The following is an 18,310-nucleotide window of genomic DNA, read 5'->3' as shown; positions in this document are numbered from 1 at the left end:
TGTTGTAATTATGCCATCATAATAACCATACTGTTGTGTAAACGTAAATATGTTTTTCCTAACCAACATGAATACGTTGTGAATAGGCGAAAGTTGTTATGAGTAAGAGCACGAAACAGAAATGCGCTGGGCATGTATGCAGGTAAAATTGGACGTAATGCATTAGTTAAAGTTATTTCATTTTTGGTAAATCATTTATGTTAAGTGTATGACAGACACAGACTTTTTCGTTTATGGGAAACCCACAAGACAGTTAAAGCACAGAAACTCCGCAAAGAGCAAGACGGTCAGGTGATAGACTTAGAAGACCCTAATCATGGTACAAAAGATCCAGACGTCGTTGCTAGAGCAGAACTAATTAAGGCGTGCAGAGCTTATTTTGCTGACACATACCTCAAGAATACAGAAAATAAGATTGTAGGAAGGTGTATGTACTGGGGAAAATAAAAACATAGTAATACAGCCAATGACTTTTAATGTGCCACCATATGAAATCGAATTGCAAATATTCGTTGGTTTGCGACATGCGACAAGTATTATTTAACTGCGGTTTTGTGTTTATGAGGGTCCATGCTATGTTATATTAAAGCAATAGCCTGGCCGAATACAAGCAGGGCAATATAGGCAGCTTTCGTGCTCAAGGCGTAAAGAGTATAAGTAGTATTTTCAGTCTAAACTTAAAGCGGAAATACGTCATAACGACTCTGAGTGCATGTGAGACTAGAAATGTCTTCGACAAGACACGCCGCTTAGACTTAACAGCCGGCAACCGCTAAGCGACAGCGCTTAGTCAGTGTATAGAGTACTCAGTACTGTATACATACATGGCACAGCGCCATCAGAGTGATTAGTGCCAAGTTCCTGCGGCAATGTTTTGAATGACGAACACTTGAGAATACTGAATAGAAGAACCTTTCTTCGATCGCTGAAAACGTATGAGCGCTAAACCATGACATCCGTTTCTTCATTCTGTTGTTGTGGCGAGTAGCGACCGTGGGTCAAACCTAACTCCATGTAAAACGTAGCTACAGGCAGTATACAGTACTAGCTAGCATTAAAGTAAAGAGGTTTCTGTAACCTGTAAAGATACGTATATATATATATAGCGTATACCATGATATTATTAACGCCAAACTAAAAATAGCAGTTAGGTATTACATTATCTCTGTGTGTTGCTAGAACCGAAGTAATGGCGGCGTTTTCAAAAAATTAGTTGCAGCCGTTTACACATTTTTAGAAGGATCTCAAACTTTTGGTTCTATTGCTATTTTTAAAAGTTAGTTAAGTTACGAGATGGGTGCTGGTAGTTCGGTAACGCCCCGAGATGATATGCACCTTGTGATTGTGGGCGGTGGTTATGGAGGGAGCTATTTCGCCGTGCAAATGATCAAAAGCGGGTTGTGCAAAGTGACATTAATAGACGGAAGGGATGCAATGTTTCATAGCATCGGTGCATTACGAACAGTCGTTGACGAAGGTAATGTAAATTCTACACTGACCTAGTTTAAAACATAAAAGGCAGTAAAGCGCGCTCGCAAACGCCTGCAGTCTTCATTGAATAAATGTTGTTTACTTTAATTATTCATGGGAAGACTCGTTCGAAATGGCTCCTACATTGCAAAAGCGTGTTTCCTTTTTCTCCATGAGAAGACATGTCTATATACTTTCCAATAGGTAGAGCTGTGGGGTACGATGGGACACTGTTAGCACCTAGATCCCATATTTCCTAATCTTGTTTTAAACAATTAACAAGGCTCTTTTACAGTCGCCGGGCTACAGATAGATTGGGATGTCAATATTGTTTGTTTACTATACCAGATATGGCGAGAAAAGAGATTGAAATGTCCTATGTTACCTGACCCTACAATAACATAAACTTTTTCAGTCTATCCTATTGGTTATTTTTTAAACCAAAATTTATTTATGAGGTATAGATAATTACTATTGGTGTTATCTGTCCACAGATTATTTCAAGTATTTGTGCATTCCCTACGATCAAATGGTGGGTGATTCATTCACACAGGGTGAGGTGTCAAACCTGGACACAGCGTCAAAAACGCTAACGTTAAAGGATGGAAAGACGGTAAATATTATGATATCGCTATTGACCGAACGTATATGGTAGGTTGGGATAAGATAGTCCATAATTTGATTCTGTTTTCCATTTACGTTTTGTAGTAAACAAAGAAGATTCAATGAATTACTTGCCGTGTATGCAAACAACTTGAAAAAAGTAAAAAGCGTTGTTAATTGTTAAAAAACACAATTATGAAATATGGGATATTATGTGTTAACGGTATCCATCTTAACTCATAGTATTATACCACAGGTCAACTACACACACTTAGTCATTGCATCTGGCAGCAGATCAGGTTTTCCATCTAAAGTTGCAGTGGACGCTTCTACTGAAGAAGTCAAGAGATTATATGACGAATACCGCAAAGAGGTATGACCATACTGTGTTTAAGATTATAAATGAATGTTAGTTAAACATATCGTATCACTTGATCCTTACTGTAATTTTGTTACAAGAATCGTCCAGCTTTAGCACTAGATCAGGGTTTGATACAGTGAGTTTATTACAGTTAATTGTTTCTAATTTATCCTCGCGTGGTGGGCAACGATAGTTACAACTTACAACACAAGTGTTCTGCCTGATACACCTCGTGTCCGCTTACAAGTCACCTCTAACTTTGTGGGTGATTGTTTTTTTCTGTATGGCTGACAATTCGGACAATCCATTAGTGACCACAAAAGCAATCGCCGTGAATAGGCGATGAGCCTTTCATTGAACCCGTAAAGTCGTAAACTATTGGTTGGATTTACCAGTTACCATGTATATGTAACTTTGTAAGTGATTATGTTGGGTAAATGTTTTTGATATATTTTGTGCATGCTTATCGAGTGTAACCTGTCTAGGTGGTCGCTGCCAAGCGTGTATTAATGATTGGAGGTGGAGCTGTCGGTGTAGAGTTAGCGGGAGAAATTAAAACGGAATTTCCAGACAAAGAGGTATAAACATATTTCGTAGTTTGTGCAAAACAATGATAAAACGTTTATTTATAATATTTAAAAATATATGCTTGTATGCCTGTATGGGATGAGATAGGAGTCTCATTTGACTGTAAATAATGAACATTTACCGAACTGTATAACCGTAGCCCTGCAACCCTAAAAGTGCGATGCAAAATGTTTAAAACACGTTCTGATAATACCGATGAAACGACGGCAATCAAGTCTATATTCTATTTGGATTAGAATTGGTTCTTACGCGATCTATATATAATAGGGTGGGGAAGATAGGACACTTGTTCATTCTATTTTCTCGTCCCATTTATTAGTGAACAAAGAAATTTCAAAGAATTATATCACCACACGATCAGGATATTTGGGTATTGTGTGCTAAAGGTGTTCCATCTTTTCCCACCCCATTATATTTATATCAGAAAATATAAATGTTGTAAAATCTATATGCAGGTCACTATCGTCTCATCCAGCGAATTTCTTGTCACCACAAGAACGAAGTCAGCATTTCAGAAAAATATAAAGGAATCTCTTAGAAAGAAAAATGTAACCGTCATATTAGGCAAGTGATAGAATCATAAAAATCTTTTTTTGTTTGTCGGTTTTCAATAAAAAAAAACTAAATTCGTGTACTTTGATTAATATAGTGGATAAAACAGTTACCATGACTGGACTGCGTACGGTAATTATTTTTTTAGAATTTGTAAACGTGTGTACAGGCGATCGAGTGTCCAATCTCGACGACTTAACATTAAACAAACACGTGGAAGGACAAGTGGTTAAGACAACTGGTGGCAAGGAGTTGACAGCTGATCTTGTAGTACCTTGTACTGGAATTACAGTAAACAACCAATTCTTCAAACAAGCGCTTGGTAACAATGTGTATATGCTATTACACTACTCGTGACGTGTACCCGGTCTTGTGTTCAGAACGTTTATAATATTGAAATTTCAATGTTAAGACATAGACAGCACGGCCCAAGTTGGAAAATTGCTTTTGCGTAGATGAGATTTTTGTCTGAACTAATATTTCTGTGTGGATTTGTCCCCATTTTTATCCTATTTTCTTTTCATATATTAAATGTAATTTCTTTACATCCATGATCCATTTAACCGACAGAGAACGCTAAACTCTTTATAACCCCTACATTTTTATATTACACATAATTTCGATTTTAATTCCAATCTTTATCTCCTAAACTGGATTTCTCACGCAGCCGGTGCACTGACGGAACACGGGGCCCTGGAAGTGAATGAATATTTCCAGGTCAAAGGTCATGAAAAAATCTATGCAATGGGTGACGTTACCAACGTAAATGAAGAAAAAATGGCGTACACCGCAAAAATCCACGCAGATCTTATTAAGTCGAACCTACTTGCCGAAGCAGGTGGCAAAACGAAAAAGGCATATCAAGGAGGTATACGACTTGCTTGTTTAGTTTTGATAGTAAACAAAGGAATATTTAACATAATTATAATAAAACCGAAGACCCGCCTCTCACGATAAGAAAATATTGAATGTAGGTACTACAGTATCCCATCTTACCCCACAGTACTAAAATATTTTGCAGCTCGTGTCGCAATGGTGGTACCTGTTGGTAGAACCGGTGGTGCTGGTCAGTTTATGGGGATGCAGCTTGGCGACTTCGCCGTGAAAATGTTCAAGGCAGAAGATTTGTTTGCTAAGTCTATTTGGAGTGATCTTGGAATGAAGCTACCGCAATAAACCTCACATTTTGACTAATATACAACATCGATATATTGTTTATACTATAGCATATGTTTTTTTTGTTATAACGCTGACTATACCAACACTAAGTACACATACCGCATCTTTTTATGTTTTCTTGCCTTTAACCATTCAAAAATTCACCAATACACTTAATTATATGATAACTATGAATCATAAACCCTAAAAATATTTTTATGCAACATTGTAGAATCCATTATTGCCTCATTTAAACATATTATCAAAATGCAAACTTATTTACCAATATTTTGCTGCAGGCATGCATTGACCTATAGTTGCCTGCAGCTGGTCCTTTTGTACCTCGCGGTAAATGTTGCCCGCAGCCCACTTAACGCCACAACGAACTTCACTCAACCGTCGCACAGTTACGTACATTTGTAGTGGGTACAAGCAAGAACACTATACAACTTATATAGTGTTCGTTGGTAAAAGTATCATACAAGTGCACTTATTGAGACAGGTTATGTAGTCCGGCAACAGTTTTTAAACCGAATCAGGGCGGGCCGTTATAAACAAGGATTTAAACATAAGTTAAATATTAGCTTTTTGCTACAACAGCAATAGGTACAATAACTTATATAGGCTATAACCATACAGGCGCCATTTAGTTTGTAGCTTTGCTTGAATAGATGTTAAAATTTAGACTCATTTTTTATAGTTTTTTACAAACATTATTTTAAAAAGAAGAATTGCCACAGCGTAGATATTAAGAAATAGTTAGTTAAGTTACGAAATGGGTGCTGGTAGTTCGGTAACGCCCCGAGATGATATGCACCTTGTGATTGTGGGCGGTGGTTATGCAGGGAGCTATTTCGCCGTGCAAATGATCAAAAGCGGGTTGTGTAAAGTGACGTTAATAGACGGAAGGGATGCAATGTTTCATAGCGTTGGTGCATTACGAACAGTCGTTGACGAAGGTATAATGTGAATTCGACATTGACCAGTGGAAATATAGTGGGGAGAGGATGGGAAACATTTTCATTCTATTTGCTAGTAAACAAAACACGTTCACAGAAATACAAAACCGTATCCTAACGACTTCCATAGACCGTTGTTAATTGTTTAAATTAAATCAAGATCTGGATATTTGGATATTGTGTGCTAACGAAGAACTTATCTTCCCCCACCCTACCGTAAACATTACATAGAGATTCAAACGATTGTAATTACTGTCTTATATGTAAGAATCATTAATATACTGACGCTTTCAGAATATTGATTAAGCGGGCGTCGTATACGCTGTATCCTACCTCAACAGCAGCAAATACCAAACTTTATGATCTCCTGTTATCTGTCCACAGATTACTTCAAATATTTGTTCATTCCGTACGATAAAATGTTGGGTGATTCATTCACACAGGGTGAGGTGTCAGACTTGGACACAGCGTCAAAAACGCTAACGTTAAAAGATGGGAAGACGGTAAATAAAATTGTCACCATATAATCCATGAATTACACTAAAAAATGATTCTCCAATTTATACTTCTAAACTAATCAATATGGGAAAACCAACGAGAAAGCAGTGAATAACCATTTACGCTGATTCGTTTTAAACCTTTATAGCCACTAACCATTACTGTGTTTTTTCATATTTTAAAGTTGGTTATCATGTTCTACTATGGGTATAAAGATGGGAAAATATATAGTCATCAAACTTCAAATCGCTTTTTGGTCACAGGTCACCTACACACATCTAGTGATAGCGACGGGCAGTAGTTCGTCAGCCTTTCCATCTAAAATGGCAGTGGATACTTCTGTAGAAGAGGCAAAGAAGTTATACAGCGAATACCGCAAAGAGGTATAACTATACTGCGTTTAATATTAAAAACGAATGGAATTTATATATCATTGCGTCATTTGCGGGGTATGGCAACGACAATCGTTATTGATCGGTTTTACCTCATGCCTGTGTATAAGTTACAACGTAGGTAACCTTGTAGGTGGTTAGTTTGAGGAGATATTTTCATTATACCTTGTGCATGCAATCAATACATTATCTAGCTTAACTTGTCTATAGGTGGTCGCTGCCAAGCGTGTATTAATGGTTGGAGGTGGAGCGGTCGGTGTCGAGCTAGCCGGAGAAATTAAAACGGAATTTCCAGACAAAGAGGTATAACCCACATACAAAGGTTAAGAAATATATTACACAAATTTCTGTAGAATTTCATCTCTGTTTTTTTTTTAATCGCGGCAGGTCACTATTGTTTCTTCCAGCGATTTTCTTGTCACCACACGAACAAAGCCCGCGTTTCAAAAGAACATAATGGATTGCCTGGTAAAAAAGAACATAACTGTCATAATGAGTAAGTACACGGAAAACCCAATGTTTATATACCAGCACGAATGTTCTGTTTTATGAGTTACCATATTTTTTAATGTGGTGCATGGCTAATTATTTTTTAAAGGAATTTTCATTTTTTGACGAACGTCAATCTTTTTGTTTTCCATGAATTAAGAAAACGTGTCAATTCTATTTTTATGTGATGCACCACAGACGACCGAGTGTCGAATCTCGACGACTTAACATTAAACAAACACGTGGAAGGACAAGTGGTTAAGACAACTGGTGGCAAGGAGTTGACAGCTGATCTTGTAGTACCTTGTACTGGAATTACAGTAAACAACCAATTCTTCAAACAAGCGCTTGGTGAGATAACATAACACAATATTTTTACCAGCAAATACTCCTTATATAATTCGGTGGGAAAAGATGGGACACCTTTTCGTTCTATTTTTCGTCCCATTTGGTAGTAAACAAAGAACATCCAAAGAATTACAAGAATTATTCCGTATCTAGACCGTCGTTAATAGATTTAAACACTATCAAGATATTTGGATATCGTGTGCTAAAGATGTCCGATCTTCCCCCACAGTACTCCATAGCCGACATATAAAGATATTTCTAATTTTGCAGCCGGTGCATTAACGGAAAGCGGTACGTTGGAAGTGAATGAATATTTCCAGGTCAAAGGTCATAAAGAAATCTATGCAATGGGTGACGTCACGAACGTAAATGAAGAAAAAATGGCGTACACTGCAAAAATCCACGCAGATCTTATTAAATCAAACCTGCTGGCAGAGGCAAGCGATCAAACAAGAAAGCCATATCCAGGAGGTATTTCACAGGGTGAAATATATAGACTATAAAATAATATAATCGCTAGGGTTTTAAATCTTTGTTAAAGTCATACTACGGGGTAAGATGAGTACCGTTAGCACATAATTTTCCATATTACCCATTCGTGTTTCAACAATCAACAACGCTCACCTGGAGACGCGAGGATATGGTTATATTATTCTGTAACTATTATTTGTTTTCTGCCAAATATGACGATAAAAGAGAATAAAAACCTAGACCATTTTACCCAAATAACGTAGCCTATACTATGCAATATGTTTTGCAGCTCGTGTCGCAATGGTGGTCCCCGTTGGTAGAACCGGTGGTGCTGGTCAGTTTATGGGAATGCAACTTGGCGACTTCGCCGTGAAAATGTTTAAAGCAGAAGATTTGTTTGCTAAGTCGATTTGGAGTGACCTTGGAATGAAGCTACCTCAGTAGTCGTAACAGTTGTGACTTTCATACAACGATAAGGATTCATCTCTTATTGCATTGTGAATCATGGTTTGAATGTGTTAATGAACACACCTGGCGTGGATCAAACAGCATCCGATCTTGAAACGAATATCGGCGTATCTTTAAAATGAGTTTCTTTAATAAATGTTGTAAATTGATTTGTGAAATAAAATTTTAAAATCCTAAAAAATAGGCAGCAAACCAAATGTGAAAGAAAAACATTCACGTAGAATACTATGTTAAGAGCAATTAGCTATCAGTCCGTTCCCAATGTTAAACTGTTCTCTTTTATGACATAAGGGGACCACATAAACCGTACCATTCTGGCATTTCGCCCTACTATGCATGGAACGTACTTTAGTTAAATTATCGTAAAGTTCACCTTGCGGTTGCACTTTTTCGTTCAAATCCAGTGGAAGCAGCATTAACAGATTAACATTGTTTATGTGTTAAGTTTAGTGTATTCGTGCGTGTTTCAATGCTCTCTGTAGATTATAAGGTAAAAATAGTTGTTTACGTACCACTATACGAGTATATGAGAAATAATTCAATTTAGTTAAGTAGTACCGTAAATACAAAGTTACACAACGACAACACAAGTTCGTTACGTGTGAAATATTGCATTTAAAGAATGTTATTCCATTAAAGCAAAAAAACAATATAATTTGCATTTTGGAAAGTAAAATTGTTGTTGTTATCGTAATGTAAAGATGATAATATGACAACAAAACAAACTGGTATATTAAAGCCTATCTTTCATTTAAACCAATGTTAATAAAACTCTGATAATTTTGTAACTCTATTTTTGACTAATGTGGTTTTTGTTTGAAAAATTGTAATATTTGAAATTGTTGTTTCAGATTTTTCTACCTCAAAATTGATTAGCAGGCGTTAGCTGCTTAATAACCATTTACCCAGACTTTGTCATTGTGGTATTACTTTAAAAAAAGTATAAAATTTGGAAAAGACGAGATAATATTTTAATTGGAGCATAACAAGATGAGTAATTGTAGCCCATGTCCTTGCATGATCGTTGTGAGTCAAAATTTGAAGTCATGATCTTCTAAAACTTTAGCAATATTTTTGCCGGGATTCTAAAAATGGCCGGTCCTTTTAATCACATTAATCACACAAGCTCACTGCTTGGTGAAAGTATCAAAGACGTTTCTGTTACAAGAGGAAGCCCTTTGTCCCCCATCTCCTCAGTAAACAGTATGCTCAGCAATAGCATTGGCGACATGACTTCCAGCGGGTTCAACAATTCTTCAAACAATCTTACCCTGCCTTCTGTTGATGGCCAGTTCTCATCTTTTTTAATTGGCAACATACTCGAAGCTATGTCACTGCACGATGATATTAAAGAAACGGAAAATCACTCGTGTAGTTGTGGTGATGGGGTGGCAGCTAGCTCCTACTGTCGTGACTGTAAGGACTACTTGTGCCAGCGCTGTGTTTCTGCTCACTATCGCGTTCGATTGACGAAGGACCACATTATAGTAAAAGTAAGTTTAAAACTTCATATTATGGTTAGTTTGCTTTTTTATTGTTTTTTTTATAATATGACTTGGGTTTTATTTAAAGATTTTCTTAAATTATGAATATTGTTTTTTTTTAGTGTTCAACTTTATGGTTACAGTGCCACAAAGAAATGAAATGATCATTTTTACATTAATTTAATAATCAAATCATTAAACCATAAGCCTATACCAGTTTGTCACCGAAAAATACCTAAATAAATCCAATTGAATTTTTACCCGTATGTGAATTAGAGCGAACATAAAACTGGTCATTTCAGGCAGAGCAGAAAGAAAACAATGTTGAACAGCATCGTCAAATGCCCTATCTACTTTCCCCTCCATGCGAAAATCAAAACTATTGTACTTCTCATACAAACGAAGTTTTGCGTTTATTTTGTGACTCTTGTTCTGTGGTAAGTTAACAGCACCAGTATTAAGCCAACAATATGCATTTCTGTTGTTCTGTGTGTAGTTCTGCTATTACAATAAAGCCAAGTTAGATAGGAATTTTTGTGTGTGACTGTTTGCACACAGAATGACCATTTGCTATGCTAAGAAAAGGTGAAAAAAAAACGCTTTTAGAAGTTAGGCTACTATGTGTATTTTAGATCATTGTATGGCCACTGTAGTTCTTCATATTTGCTAGCCGTTTGGTTTTTCATATGATGTATGTTACCACCTTTGTTAAAGATACATTTTTTCTAAGCATTATAAATACAATTATTCTATTGTGTGTTTCATTTTTGCAACCTATGCACTGTATTTTAGCATATGCCATTTAGCTGAAATAAATATCTCTTTTAATATACAACTTTATACACTTGATTTTTGTCTGTTAAGTTTTCATAGCTCCCGATCATATTTCCTTTGCATTATGAATCTAATTATTTTATTACATTTTATTTCCAGGCAATTTGCAACCAATGCACTGTATTTCAGCATAGCGGACATAACTTCCAATACCTCAAGGATGCAGTGGAAGACAGTAAAACTGCAACAATTTCTCTTTTATCTGATGCTAAGTAAGCAACACTTTAAACATACTTTTGACACTCTTGACATAGTGATAGATAAGGCAACTTCCTAAATGCTGACAGTGACAGAGATAACAGTGGTGCTATTATAGTGATATCTTTGTTGCATAAGGATGAGTGGACTTGTATGCATTTCTTAGGGTTTTTTTCCTATAAGTAAAAACCTAAATTTAATTTAAACAAGTTTTATAGCAAGATATACCAATCTGTTATGTAGTAGAACTAGAAGTAAAGTGATGTTTTTCCTTTTTTATTGCGACTTATTTTACATGACATTATCCTAATTTAAAAGACTAAACCAAGGTTCGAATTGGATGCATGTAAAATCACCTAAAAAAACTAATTTATATGAATGCATATTAATATTACATCAAAACACATTTGTAAACTTAAAACAAAACAGTTTACTTCATTAATAAAGCCAAAACAGTGTATGAATAATTAGTTACTGATACAAAACAAGGAAAAATGGTTTAACTTTGGCCTCAATCCTATTTCTTATGCTATGCTGCAACATTAATTTTAACTTTAGAAATGACTTGAGAAGTTTGGAAAAAAGCATCTTGGATATTCAGCTTCTAATTGATCGTGTGATTGGTCGAAGCAAATTAGTCGTCACAGACGTTCATTCAATGACACACAAACACATGATGGCGCTAGAGCAGAGGGAGCGAGATCTTATTGAAAAAATTGAAAAAATTAAATTGGTAAGTGTAGTCTTATAACTTTTCTGTTATATATACATTGTGTTTTTAGCTTGTTTTTTTTATATCAATTGTAATTCAACGTTCAGCTTTTTTTCTATGACACATCAGCAACAGTAGAACAATTCTAAATGCTTGGTTCTTTAATAAATTTATTGTAGATTACTAAAAGTGAAACAACATAATTTTTTTGCACATGTAAAAGATAAAAATGTTACTTTAAAATCAGAGCAATTGTGCTGAAGTTGTGTATACAGGAATCCTATTTTAAAATTGGAATACATTTACTCCATTTCTGGCTAAATCCAAACCGGCTAATATATTCATTAATAATACATCACCTGAGTTTATAAGTGCACTCTTAAGGCCGAATCCTAAATTTTTCATTAGAGTTCTTTACTACCACGTCAAACAATGCACGCGGTACATATCTATTGACAGCTATATTTATTGATCTTCCTTTAAATATTCTTTCAACGGCGATCTGGTATGTAAAATGGAGTGTATTTTTTCTGTTTTGTCTTGCCAAGTTTTATTTTTTAAATAGTTAAAAATACACTACGTTTTTATGGTGTATTTTCAATGTTTTAAAAATCTTGTTAAAACTTTTTAGTCTTGCTGGATGGTAGACAAAACATCAGAAATACACTATGTTTTTTTGTACCAGATTAGTTGTTAAAAGATTGTTTACATTATGCCTGGTAGCGGAATTAACAGAATAATCTATCATTGCGGTGAAGGCAAAATGCCAGATCCTCACTTCACAGATAGACCGCCTTCAACAGTCAGCAAGCAGCTTGAAAACAACAATTGAAGATGTGAAGGAGACACTCGATTCTGGGGAAGCTCTCGAAATTCTCAAAGGTTTTTTGCCATGCTCCCGTTTGATGAGTGTTTTGTTTAGATTGATTGCATTCCAAAATTTTATTTTTTAAAAAATTTTACTACATTTTCTGGATTAAAAAGACTGTTGATAGCCTGATGGGTATCAAGCATTAGTAAAACTGATAAGGGTCAATAATTAACTTATAATAAAATATATTCCTTAAAAAATGAGGTCAATTTGCCAAAGAAAAAGTAACAGATAATTTAATAACTTTGTTGATGGGCAAAATATATAATTTAATTTTATACCATTGCACCAAGAAAATGCTTAAATATTGAAATATATACTATCACAACAGTATTAGAGACATGAAACCAAACATCATGCTACCCTTGAAACTGACATTTTCACCACAGTCGTAATTGTATTACTTGAATAAATTCTAACATGACATTTTTCTTACTTAAAACCCAAAACATGGAATTGTAGTACAATCAATTCACGGTATAAAAACCACTACACTTTAATTTTTTATAATAATTCAGGATTGATGTCCCAAATGAGTATTGTTACTGATACTGTGCTTTATTTCTGTTTGTTAACTCTTTAAATTGGTTGTTAAGTATGAAATATGTTTTACTGCATACCAGAAATACTTTTCAAACTGACACCCATTGTACTGTTGATCATTAACCAGAGCACTTATTGTTGTAAGTGGATGTCATAAACAGCTGAACTACAATATTATACAAGATCAATGAGAATCTAATATATTTAATGCCTTTTTAAATTTCCAATTTTAACCAATATATAAAAAATCTCACTTTTTGTAAGTTTTGATTTTTCTGCTATGAAATGCCTGCTTGATATGTTTTAATATTTTAAAATTTGTTTGTATATGTGTATCGTGTATAACATGTATGCCACTCTGTGGGACCTTATCCACATAGAATAGAATGTAACCAAACTACATTGCTTTTCAGCCAAGCAAAAGATGGAGACCGGTTTACTTAACATATCAAGGTTCTGTGTTACCACCATCCCCCATGACGATGATGTCATTATGTTCGTTCAACCGGAACCAGGATTACTGCATGCCTTCACATCACTTGGTAACGTGAAGAGCTCTGTATCCGCCCAACACTCATTACTCTCAAAAGATGGTGGTCCTTCTAACACAGTACTATGCGGGACAAATGCATCGTTTACAATACATGCACGGTATGTGGAAAATGCGGTTAACTATTAATAAGGAACTAAAAATCTGTGAAACTAATTCAATTCATCATAAATATATAAATAACGCTTAGTGGTGGAGTTATGCATAATGTATTTTGTTGTAGGGACCATGCAGGAGCCCCGAGACATATTGGTGGTGACGTTTTTGAGATTCTCATTCGTCGCCCTGACAGCTCAACGTTTCGTGCCGATGTGTTAGATTCTGGGGAGGGAAGGTATCGTTTCTGCTTTCCTGCTGTCCAAGAGGGCAAATACTCGGTGTCTGCTTGGTGCCGTGGCCTGCCAGTATGTGACAGCCCCTTCAATCTACTTGTCAAGCGAAATATCAATTACTCATCAAGGGCGGCTGCAGGCACCCCTGTACTTACGTTTGGCAAGGAAGGCTCAAAAGATGGTGAACTCTGCAGACCGTGGGGAATATGCTGCGATTCGCAGGTGAACGACTTCATTCATGCTTTTTGCATTTTATTCTGTACGGGTTAGGAGTGACACTCTAGCCCAGCCTGACAGTGTAATGACATGCGTTTGCAACCCAAAATTACATTTCTTCGTAAAATCCTAAATTATTTATATAGGTCGGAGTTACTCGATTACCTCAATAAACTTTTACAAACTTTTTTCTTACACATCATTTGAATCTGTTCAAAATTGTACACAATGACTGAAACCACTTATATGACTTTATTATTTGGTATTATTCTTAATATCTGATTCAGTGTATACTGTAAAATATATATATCAGAATTTAGTATCACTATAAAACATTATAAAATATTTTTTTACATAGGGCCACCTTATTGTTGCCGATCGTAGCAACAACCGATTACAGATCTTCAACTACGATGGAAGTTTTCACCATAAGTTTGGAACTTCGGGGTCGCGACCCGGTCAATTTGATCGACCTGCAGGGGTCACCGTGAACAAGCAAGGTCAAATTGTAGTTGCGGACAAAGACAACCATCGAATCCAGGTATTACGGAAAGTAATTTACCAAATTGTGTAATTGCTCACCTGGGTATTCTGTCTGCCATATATCTTCATTATTTATTAAAGAAAGCTATAAAAAAAAACAGGTATATATCAGATTTTGAAGACACTTTTGTTAGCATGGGTTTAACTTAAGTTTACAGTATACTGCTGGTATTTAAGTTATAAAATGTTTTCACGTATTTAGTTTCAATCCATGTTCTTATTTGCTTTCACACCTAAACTACACTTTGGATATAAAAAAACACAAATTAATTCTGTAATGCATATAAACAATCCAGACCTGTAAGACCATGTCAGATGTATCTGCTGTATTTGTAAATTACAGAACGGCATAGTTCTCCTATTTTTGCTGCAAAGCTACATTTTCTTAATAATTTAAATGACATGAATTTAATCGAATTTTATTTTAATGTTTTTAAAATTCTCGCTTAATAATGTTATGATAGTGGAAAGCCATTCAAAACAATAAAAGGCTTTAATTTTCCAACTGCAGTAACTATACACCTGAAATAACAAAGTGCCTATATATTTCAAGGAATCAATTCTGATTCTTTTTAAATAAGTGACTGACGATGCCATTTAGGCGAAATATATTTGTTTTATTAAACAATTGGTTTGATTTTTGTCGGTTAAATTTTTTAGCACCAGATCCTTACTGTATTTCTTAACACAAGAATCGTTTAACTCTAACTCTCTGAGCACCAAATTAGGTCAGATTCGCGGAATTTAATATAGTACTTTATATCTAAGTGCTCATCCAAATTGTCACCCATTATATACACTTAAATATGCATTCCTTTAAAGATCTTCTGTTTCGATGGCACTTTCGTGGGCATGTTTGGAGAGCGAGGTTCTAAGAGTGGACAGTTTAATTATCCATGGGACGTGGCTGTCAACTCAGTTGGTATGATTGCAGTCACCGACACCAGGAACCACAGAATTCAACTGTTCTCTCCAGACGGAACGTTCTTGCACAAATATGGGTTTGAGGGTGAGTAACAGTAAAAACTGGTTTTAAGGAAATAATGTTGAATTTTTACCACTAAAAACGATGCTTTTTTGTATAGCAACTTATCACTTTGCTGTTAAGACAAAAATTGTTTGCCTCTTTTATATTTTATCTTATTAAAATTATGCTGTTTTGGAAACATTTAATGCTAAAAGTGTTTTGTAACTTTAACTCGTACAAATACCCTACTACTCTTGTATGACCAAATGCTTATAATTTTCAATTTTCATACATAAATTAAAACTGTATCATCAAACCATCATTTTCCAGCAATGCAGAATATTTCCCTTGTTTTCCCAGGTGCGTTATGGAAACACTTTGATTCACCACGAGGTGTCGCTTTTTCCCATGATCGCATCATTGTCACTGACTTCAACAACCATAGACTGGTCATAATTGAACCAGATCTACAGTCAGCCAGGTACTTGGGCTCAGAAGGCAACCAGGCTCTGCAATTCCTAAGACCACAGGTAATTTTGAAATATTATGTTAAATCTAGACTAGAAAATTTAATCACAAGATTTTACGAAGAAATGTAATTCAAAGGATATAGGTATAATGGAGACAGTATAACTCAGCGGCAGAAAAATTCTATTCTGTGTAACAATCTGGCAGTATGTTTTTTCAGATATTATTGTTAATTTTGCATCAATGTAACTTTAATTTCTGCTACCTAGTTGTCAAGTGTGTTTCACCTAATTTGGTCTTTGCTCCAAAACACACATTAATCAATCCAAGGCCCATTAGCCAATATACTGGCACTTTATAACTTCATACATTTGCATTATAACAAAGGGAGTTGCCATTGATGAAGAAGGCAACATAGTAGTTGCTGATTCCCGTAACCATCGTATTCAAGTCTTCACTCCAACTGGTGGTTTGATTGCTGTTTTTGGTGGAGCCAGTACAACTAATGGATCCGCTCTTATGGATCGTCCTTCTGGTGTAACAGTGACACCTCATGGCCATATTGCTGTCGTTGATTTTGGAAACAACCGCGTCATCGTCTTCTAAATGCTGAGTCAGAGTATTTTCCCGCCTACCTCTTATAACCATGCTGTATGCGGTGTTGTAGGCTTAATAATAGAGTAGTGCAACACAACTAAACATATCTCAAGACCATAAACCATTTCCAGTCATCGTACATGAACTAATCTAGGCAAGTCAAAAATGTCTCAAATTTTTGATAATTTTTCACCTGAACTAGCAGGCCAGCATACCACGCTTGTTCTTTATCATTTATTTTACTGTATAGCTGCAACACCTCATTTGCTAATTGCCCTCAATGCCAATGCCTCATTTCTCCGAAGCATAGCTAACCAACAGTACCTGTGCTTTTTGTGCGCTTTTTTAAACCTAAGTTTTCTGTACTGGCTCTGCACATACAGATTTACCCAAAAACTGCAACGGAACAAAACTTTTTCAAATTCAAGATCTTAATCTGCAGCAATAATTGATGGTGCCATATTTCAAACTGCCTTACAAAACTGCATAGAAGTTTCACAGTGCATCATTTTACTGGCAGCACTGGTTGCCTGTATTTTATCTTTTTATCCCACAACTGACAATACTGTAATCCCCATTTTTGCAAAATTAGTTTGCCTTGCAACAATTACTAACCTAGAAAACTGCTTGCAGAAAATGCAGCGCCAAAATTATCAAGTTTAAAACTAATGCTTATTCTGCACCAAGCAGCTTCTGCTAAGGTTGTATATGATACTCATTTCTTAAAAACCTAGCACTACTTTTAAAGAATGTGTAGTTACAAATTAGCAGAACTATTTAACTTGTTTCCTAGTGTAGTGTTATTAATAGTACCAAACGTGTTGGATTTTACTTTATGTAACTCCACACAGTAGCTGTTCTTTTTCAGACGCCAACACTCCACAAAGGCGCAACTAACGCCCTCAATATGTGTTTCTTCTTATGTCATTTAATTTATTCTTTTGACACGGTCTCAAAGCAACACCAAATTATCTCATTGAAATGAAGAGTTTTCTTAGAAAACCTCCTTTTAAGATTGCTACCTCGTGGCGAAATGTTGAACCATACCTCAATTGTAACGGTCCTCAAAGGACCCAGTCGTTATATTTCAAAAAAACTTTCAATATACCTCGAACGGTCAAAAACTTGATTCAGGATCTGGAAACGGCTCTAAGCCGCTCGCAAAATGGCCCCATTTACCCCATGGTCATAACCTGGGATCCATCTACCTCTAATATTCCACTGAACGTTGCTTGTACAGTCCTCCCCTGACACACAGTCCCATCCTGACGAACTTTTTCTAAAATTGTCATTTTTTCGGACCAACAAATCTGTATGTTCCAATGCCGTCGCACTTTTTACCCCCAAGTTCCACCCTGCGCCAGTGGTTCCTCATGCCCCACTTTAAGTTCCAATCCCTGCTTGGCTGTGCATGCCTACGCTATTTCTTTTTAATTGCTCATCTGTTTCACCTGTAAAATGCCGCCGTCGTGTGTGACACGGTTATACATACTGAACTTGGTTCATGTAAATAAAACCTCATATCGTCCAAATTACAGGTGATTTGTTACTTAAGTTTTACTTACAGGATCTTAAACTGAGAGGTGTGTCACTTGGTTTATGTTTGAATTGCCAAATGCTGTGTGCTAGCTTATAGAA

At 35.8% G+C, this 18,310-nt stretch overlaps 2 protein-coding genes and 1 long non-coding RNA gene across 7 annotated transcripts; 2 read left to right on the top strand and 1 right to left on the bottom strand.

Annotated features, from left to right (window-relative positions):
• Positions 1 to 54: 54 nt before the first annotated feature.
• On the top strand, positions 55 to 8,532 carry LOC100177966 (apoptosis-inducing factor 2). 5 transcript variants are annotated; one of them, XM_002129044.3, is made up of 10 exons: positions 55 to 142; positions 216 to 1,303; positions 5,518 to 5,691; positions 6,076 to 6,194; positions 6,453 to 6,572; positions 6,792 to 6,884; positions 6,969 to 7,077; positions 7,269 to 7,421; positions 7,689 to 7,889; positions 8,179 to 8,532. In XM_002129044.3, the coding sequence occupies exons 2-10, from the start codon at positions 1,294 to 1,296 to the stop codon at positions 8,331 to 8,333; spliced, it is 1,134 nt and encodes a 377-aa protein (XP_002129080.1). In that variant the 5' UTR covers positions 55 to 142; positions 216 to 1,293; the 3' UTR covers positions 8,334 to 8,532. The 5 variants fall into 5 exon arrangements, with proteins under 5 accessions (XP_002129080.1, XP_026689556.1, XP_026689555.1 ...); XM_026833755.1 differs by lacking the exons at positions 55 to 142; positions 5,518 to 5,691; positions 6,076 to 6,194; positions 6,453 to 6,572 and adding exons at positions 1,965 to 2,083; positions 2,330 to 2,446 and having other exon boundaries at positions 1,161 to 1,477; positions 8,179 to 8,506; XM_026833754.1 differs by lacking the exons at positions 55 to 142; positions 5,518 to 5,691; positions 6,076 to 6,194; ... (1 more) ...; positions 6,792 to 6,884; positions 6,969 to 7,077 and adding exons at positions 1,965 to 2,083; positions 2,330 to 2,446; positions 2,920 to 3,012; positions 3,478 to 3,586 and having other exon boundaries at positions 1,166 to 1,477; positions 8,179 to 8,506.
• A 672-nt stretch (positions 8,533 to 9,204) lies between these two features.
• On the top strand, positions 9,205 to 18,207 carry LOC100175640 (E3 ubiquitin-protein ligase TRIM71). Its single transcript, XM_002129094.4, has 11 exons — positions 9,205 to 9,850; positions 10,144 to 10,278; positions 10,775 to 10,887; positions 11,432 to 11,606; positions 12,344 to 12,467; positions 13,413 to 13,650; positions 13,773 to 14,103; positions 14,456 to 14,638; positions 15,463 to 15,649; positions 15,968 to 16,137; positions 16,463 to 18,207. Exons 1-11 carry the CDS (start codon positions 9,449 to 9,451, stop codon positions 16,679 to 16,681), a joined length of 2,277 nt encoding a protein of 758 aa, XP_002129130.1. The 5' UTR covers positions 9,205 to 9,448; the 3' UTR covers positions 16,682 to 18,207.
• LOC113474114 lies at positions 11,986 to 15,500 on the bottom strand. The gene is made up of 3 exons (XR_003395775.1): positions 15,397 to 15,500; positions 14,159 to 14,161; positions 11,986 to 11,997 (listed from the first exon to the last, which is right to left on the bottom strand). It is a non-coding gene; the product is annotated as an uncharacterized LOC113474114 (long non-coding RNA).
• Positions 18,208 to 18,310: the final 103 nt, after the last annotated feature.

This window comes from Ciona intestinalis, chromosome 3 (genome assembly GCF_000224145.3).
Source record: "Ciona intestinalis chromosome 3, KH, whole genome shotgun sequence".
NCBI classification, from domain to species: domain Eukaryota; kingdom Metazoa; phylum Chordata; class Ascidiacea; order Phlebobranchia; family Cionidae; genus Ciona; species Ciona intestinalis.
The sequence above is the reverse complement of the archived record's forward strand: the minus strand, read 5'-3'. Positions and strand labels throughout refer to the sequence as shown.

Bases quoted from the DNA above. Each gene is read 5' to 3' on its own strand.
- LOC100177966 (XM_002129044.3), top strand. The intron at 5,692-6,075 runs GTATAATGTGAA...ATCTGTCCACAG, and splicing joins ACGAACAGTCGTTGACGAAG to ATTACTTCAAATATTTGTTC. The intron at 7,422-7,688 runs GTGAGATAACAT...CTAATTTTGCAG, and splicing joins ATTCTTCAAACAAGCGCTTG to CCGGTGCATTAACGGAAAGC.
- LOC100175640 (XM_002129094.4), top strand. From the start codon at position 9,449: ATGGCCGGTCCTTTTAATCACATTAATCACACAAGCTCACTGCTTGGT. The intron at 10,279-10,774 runs GTAAGTTAACAG...TTTTATTTCCAG, and splicing joins TTTGTGACTCTTGTTCTGTG to GCAATTTGCAACCAATGCAC. The intron at 12,468-13,412 runs GTTTTTTGCCAT...ATTGCTTTTCAG, and splicing joins AGCTCTCGAAATTCTCAAAG to CCAAGCAAAAGATGGAGACC.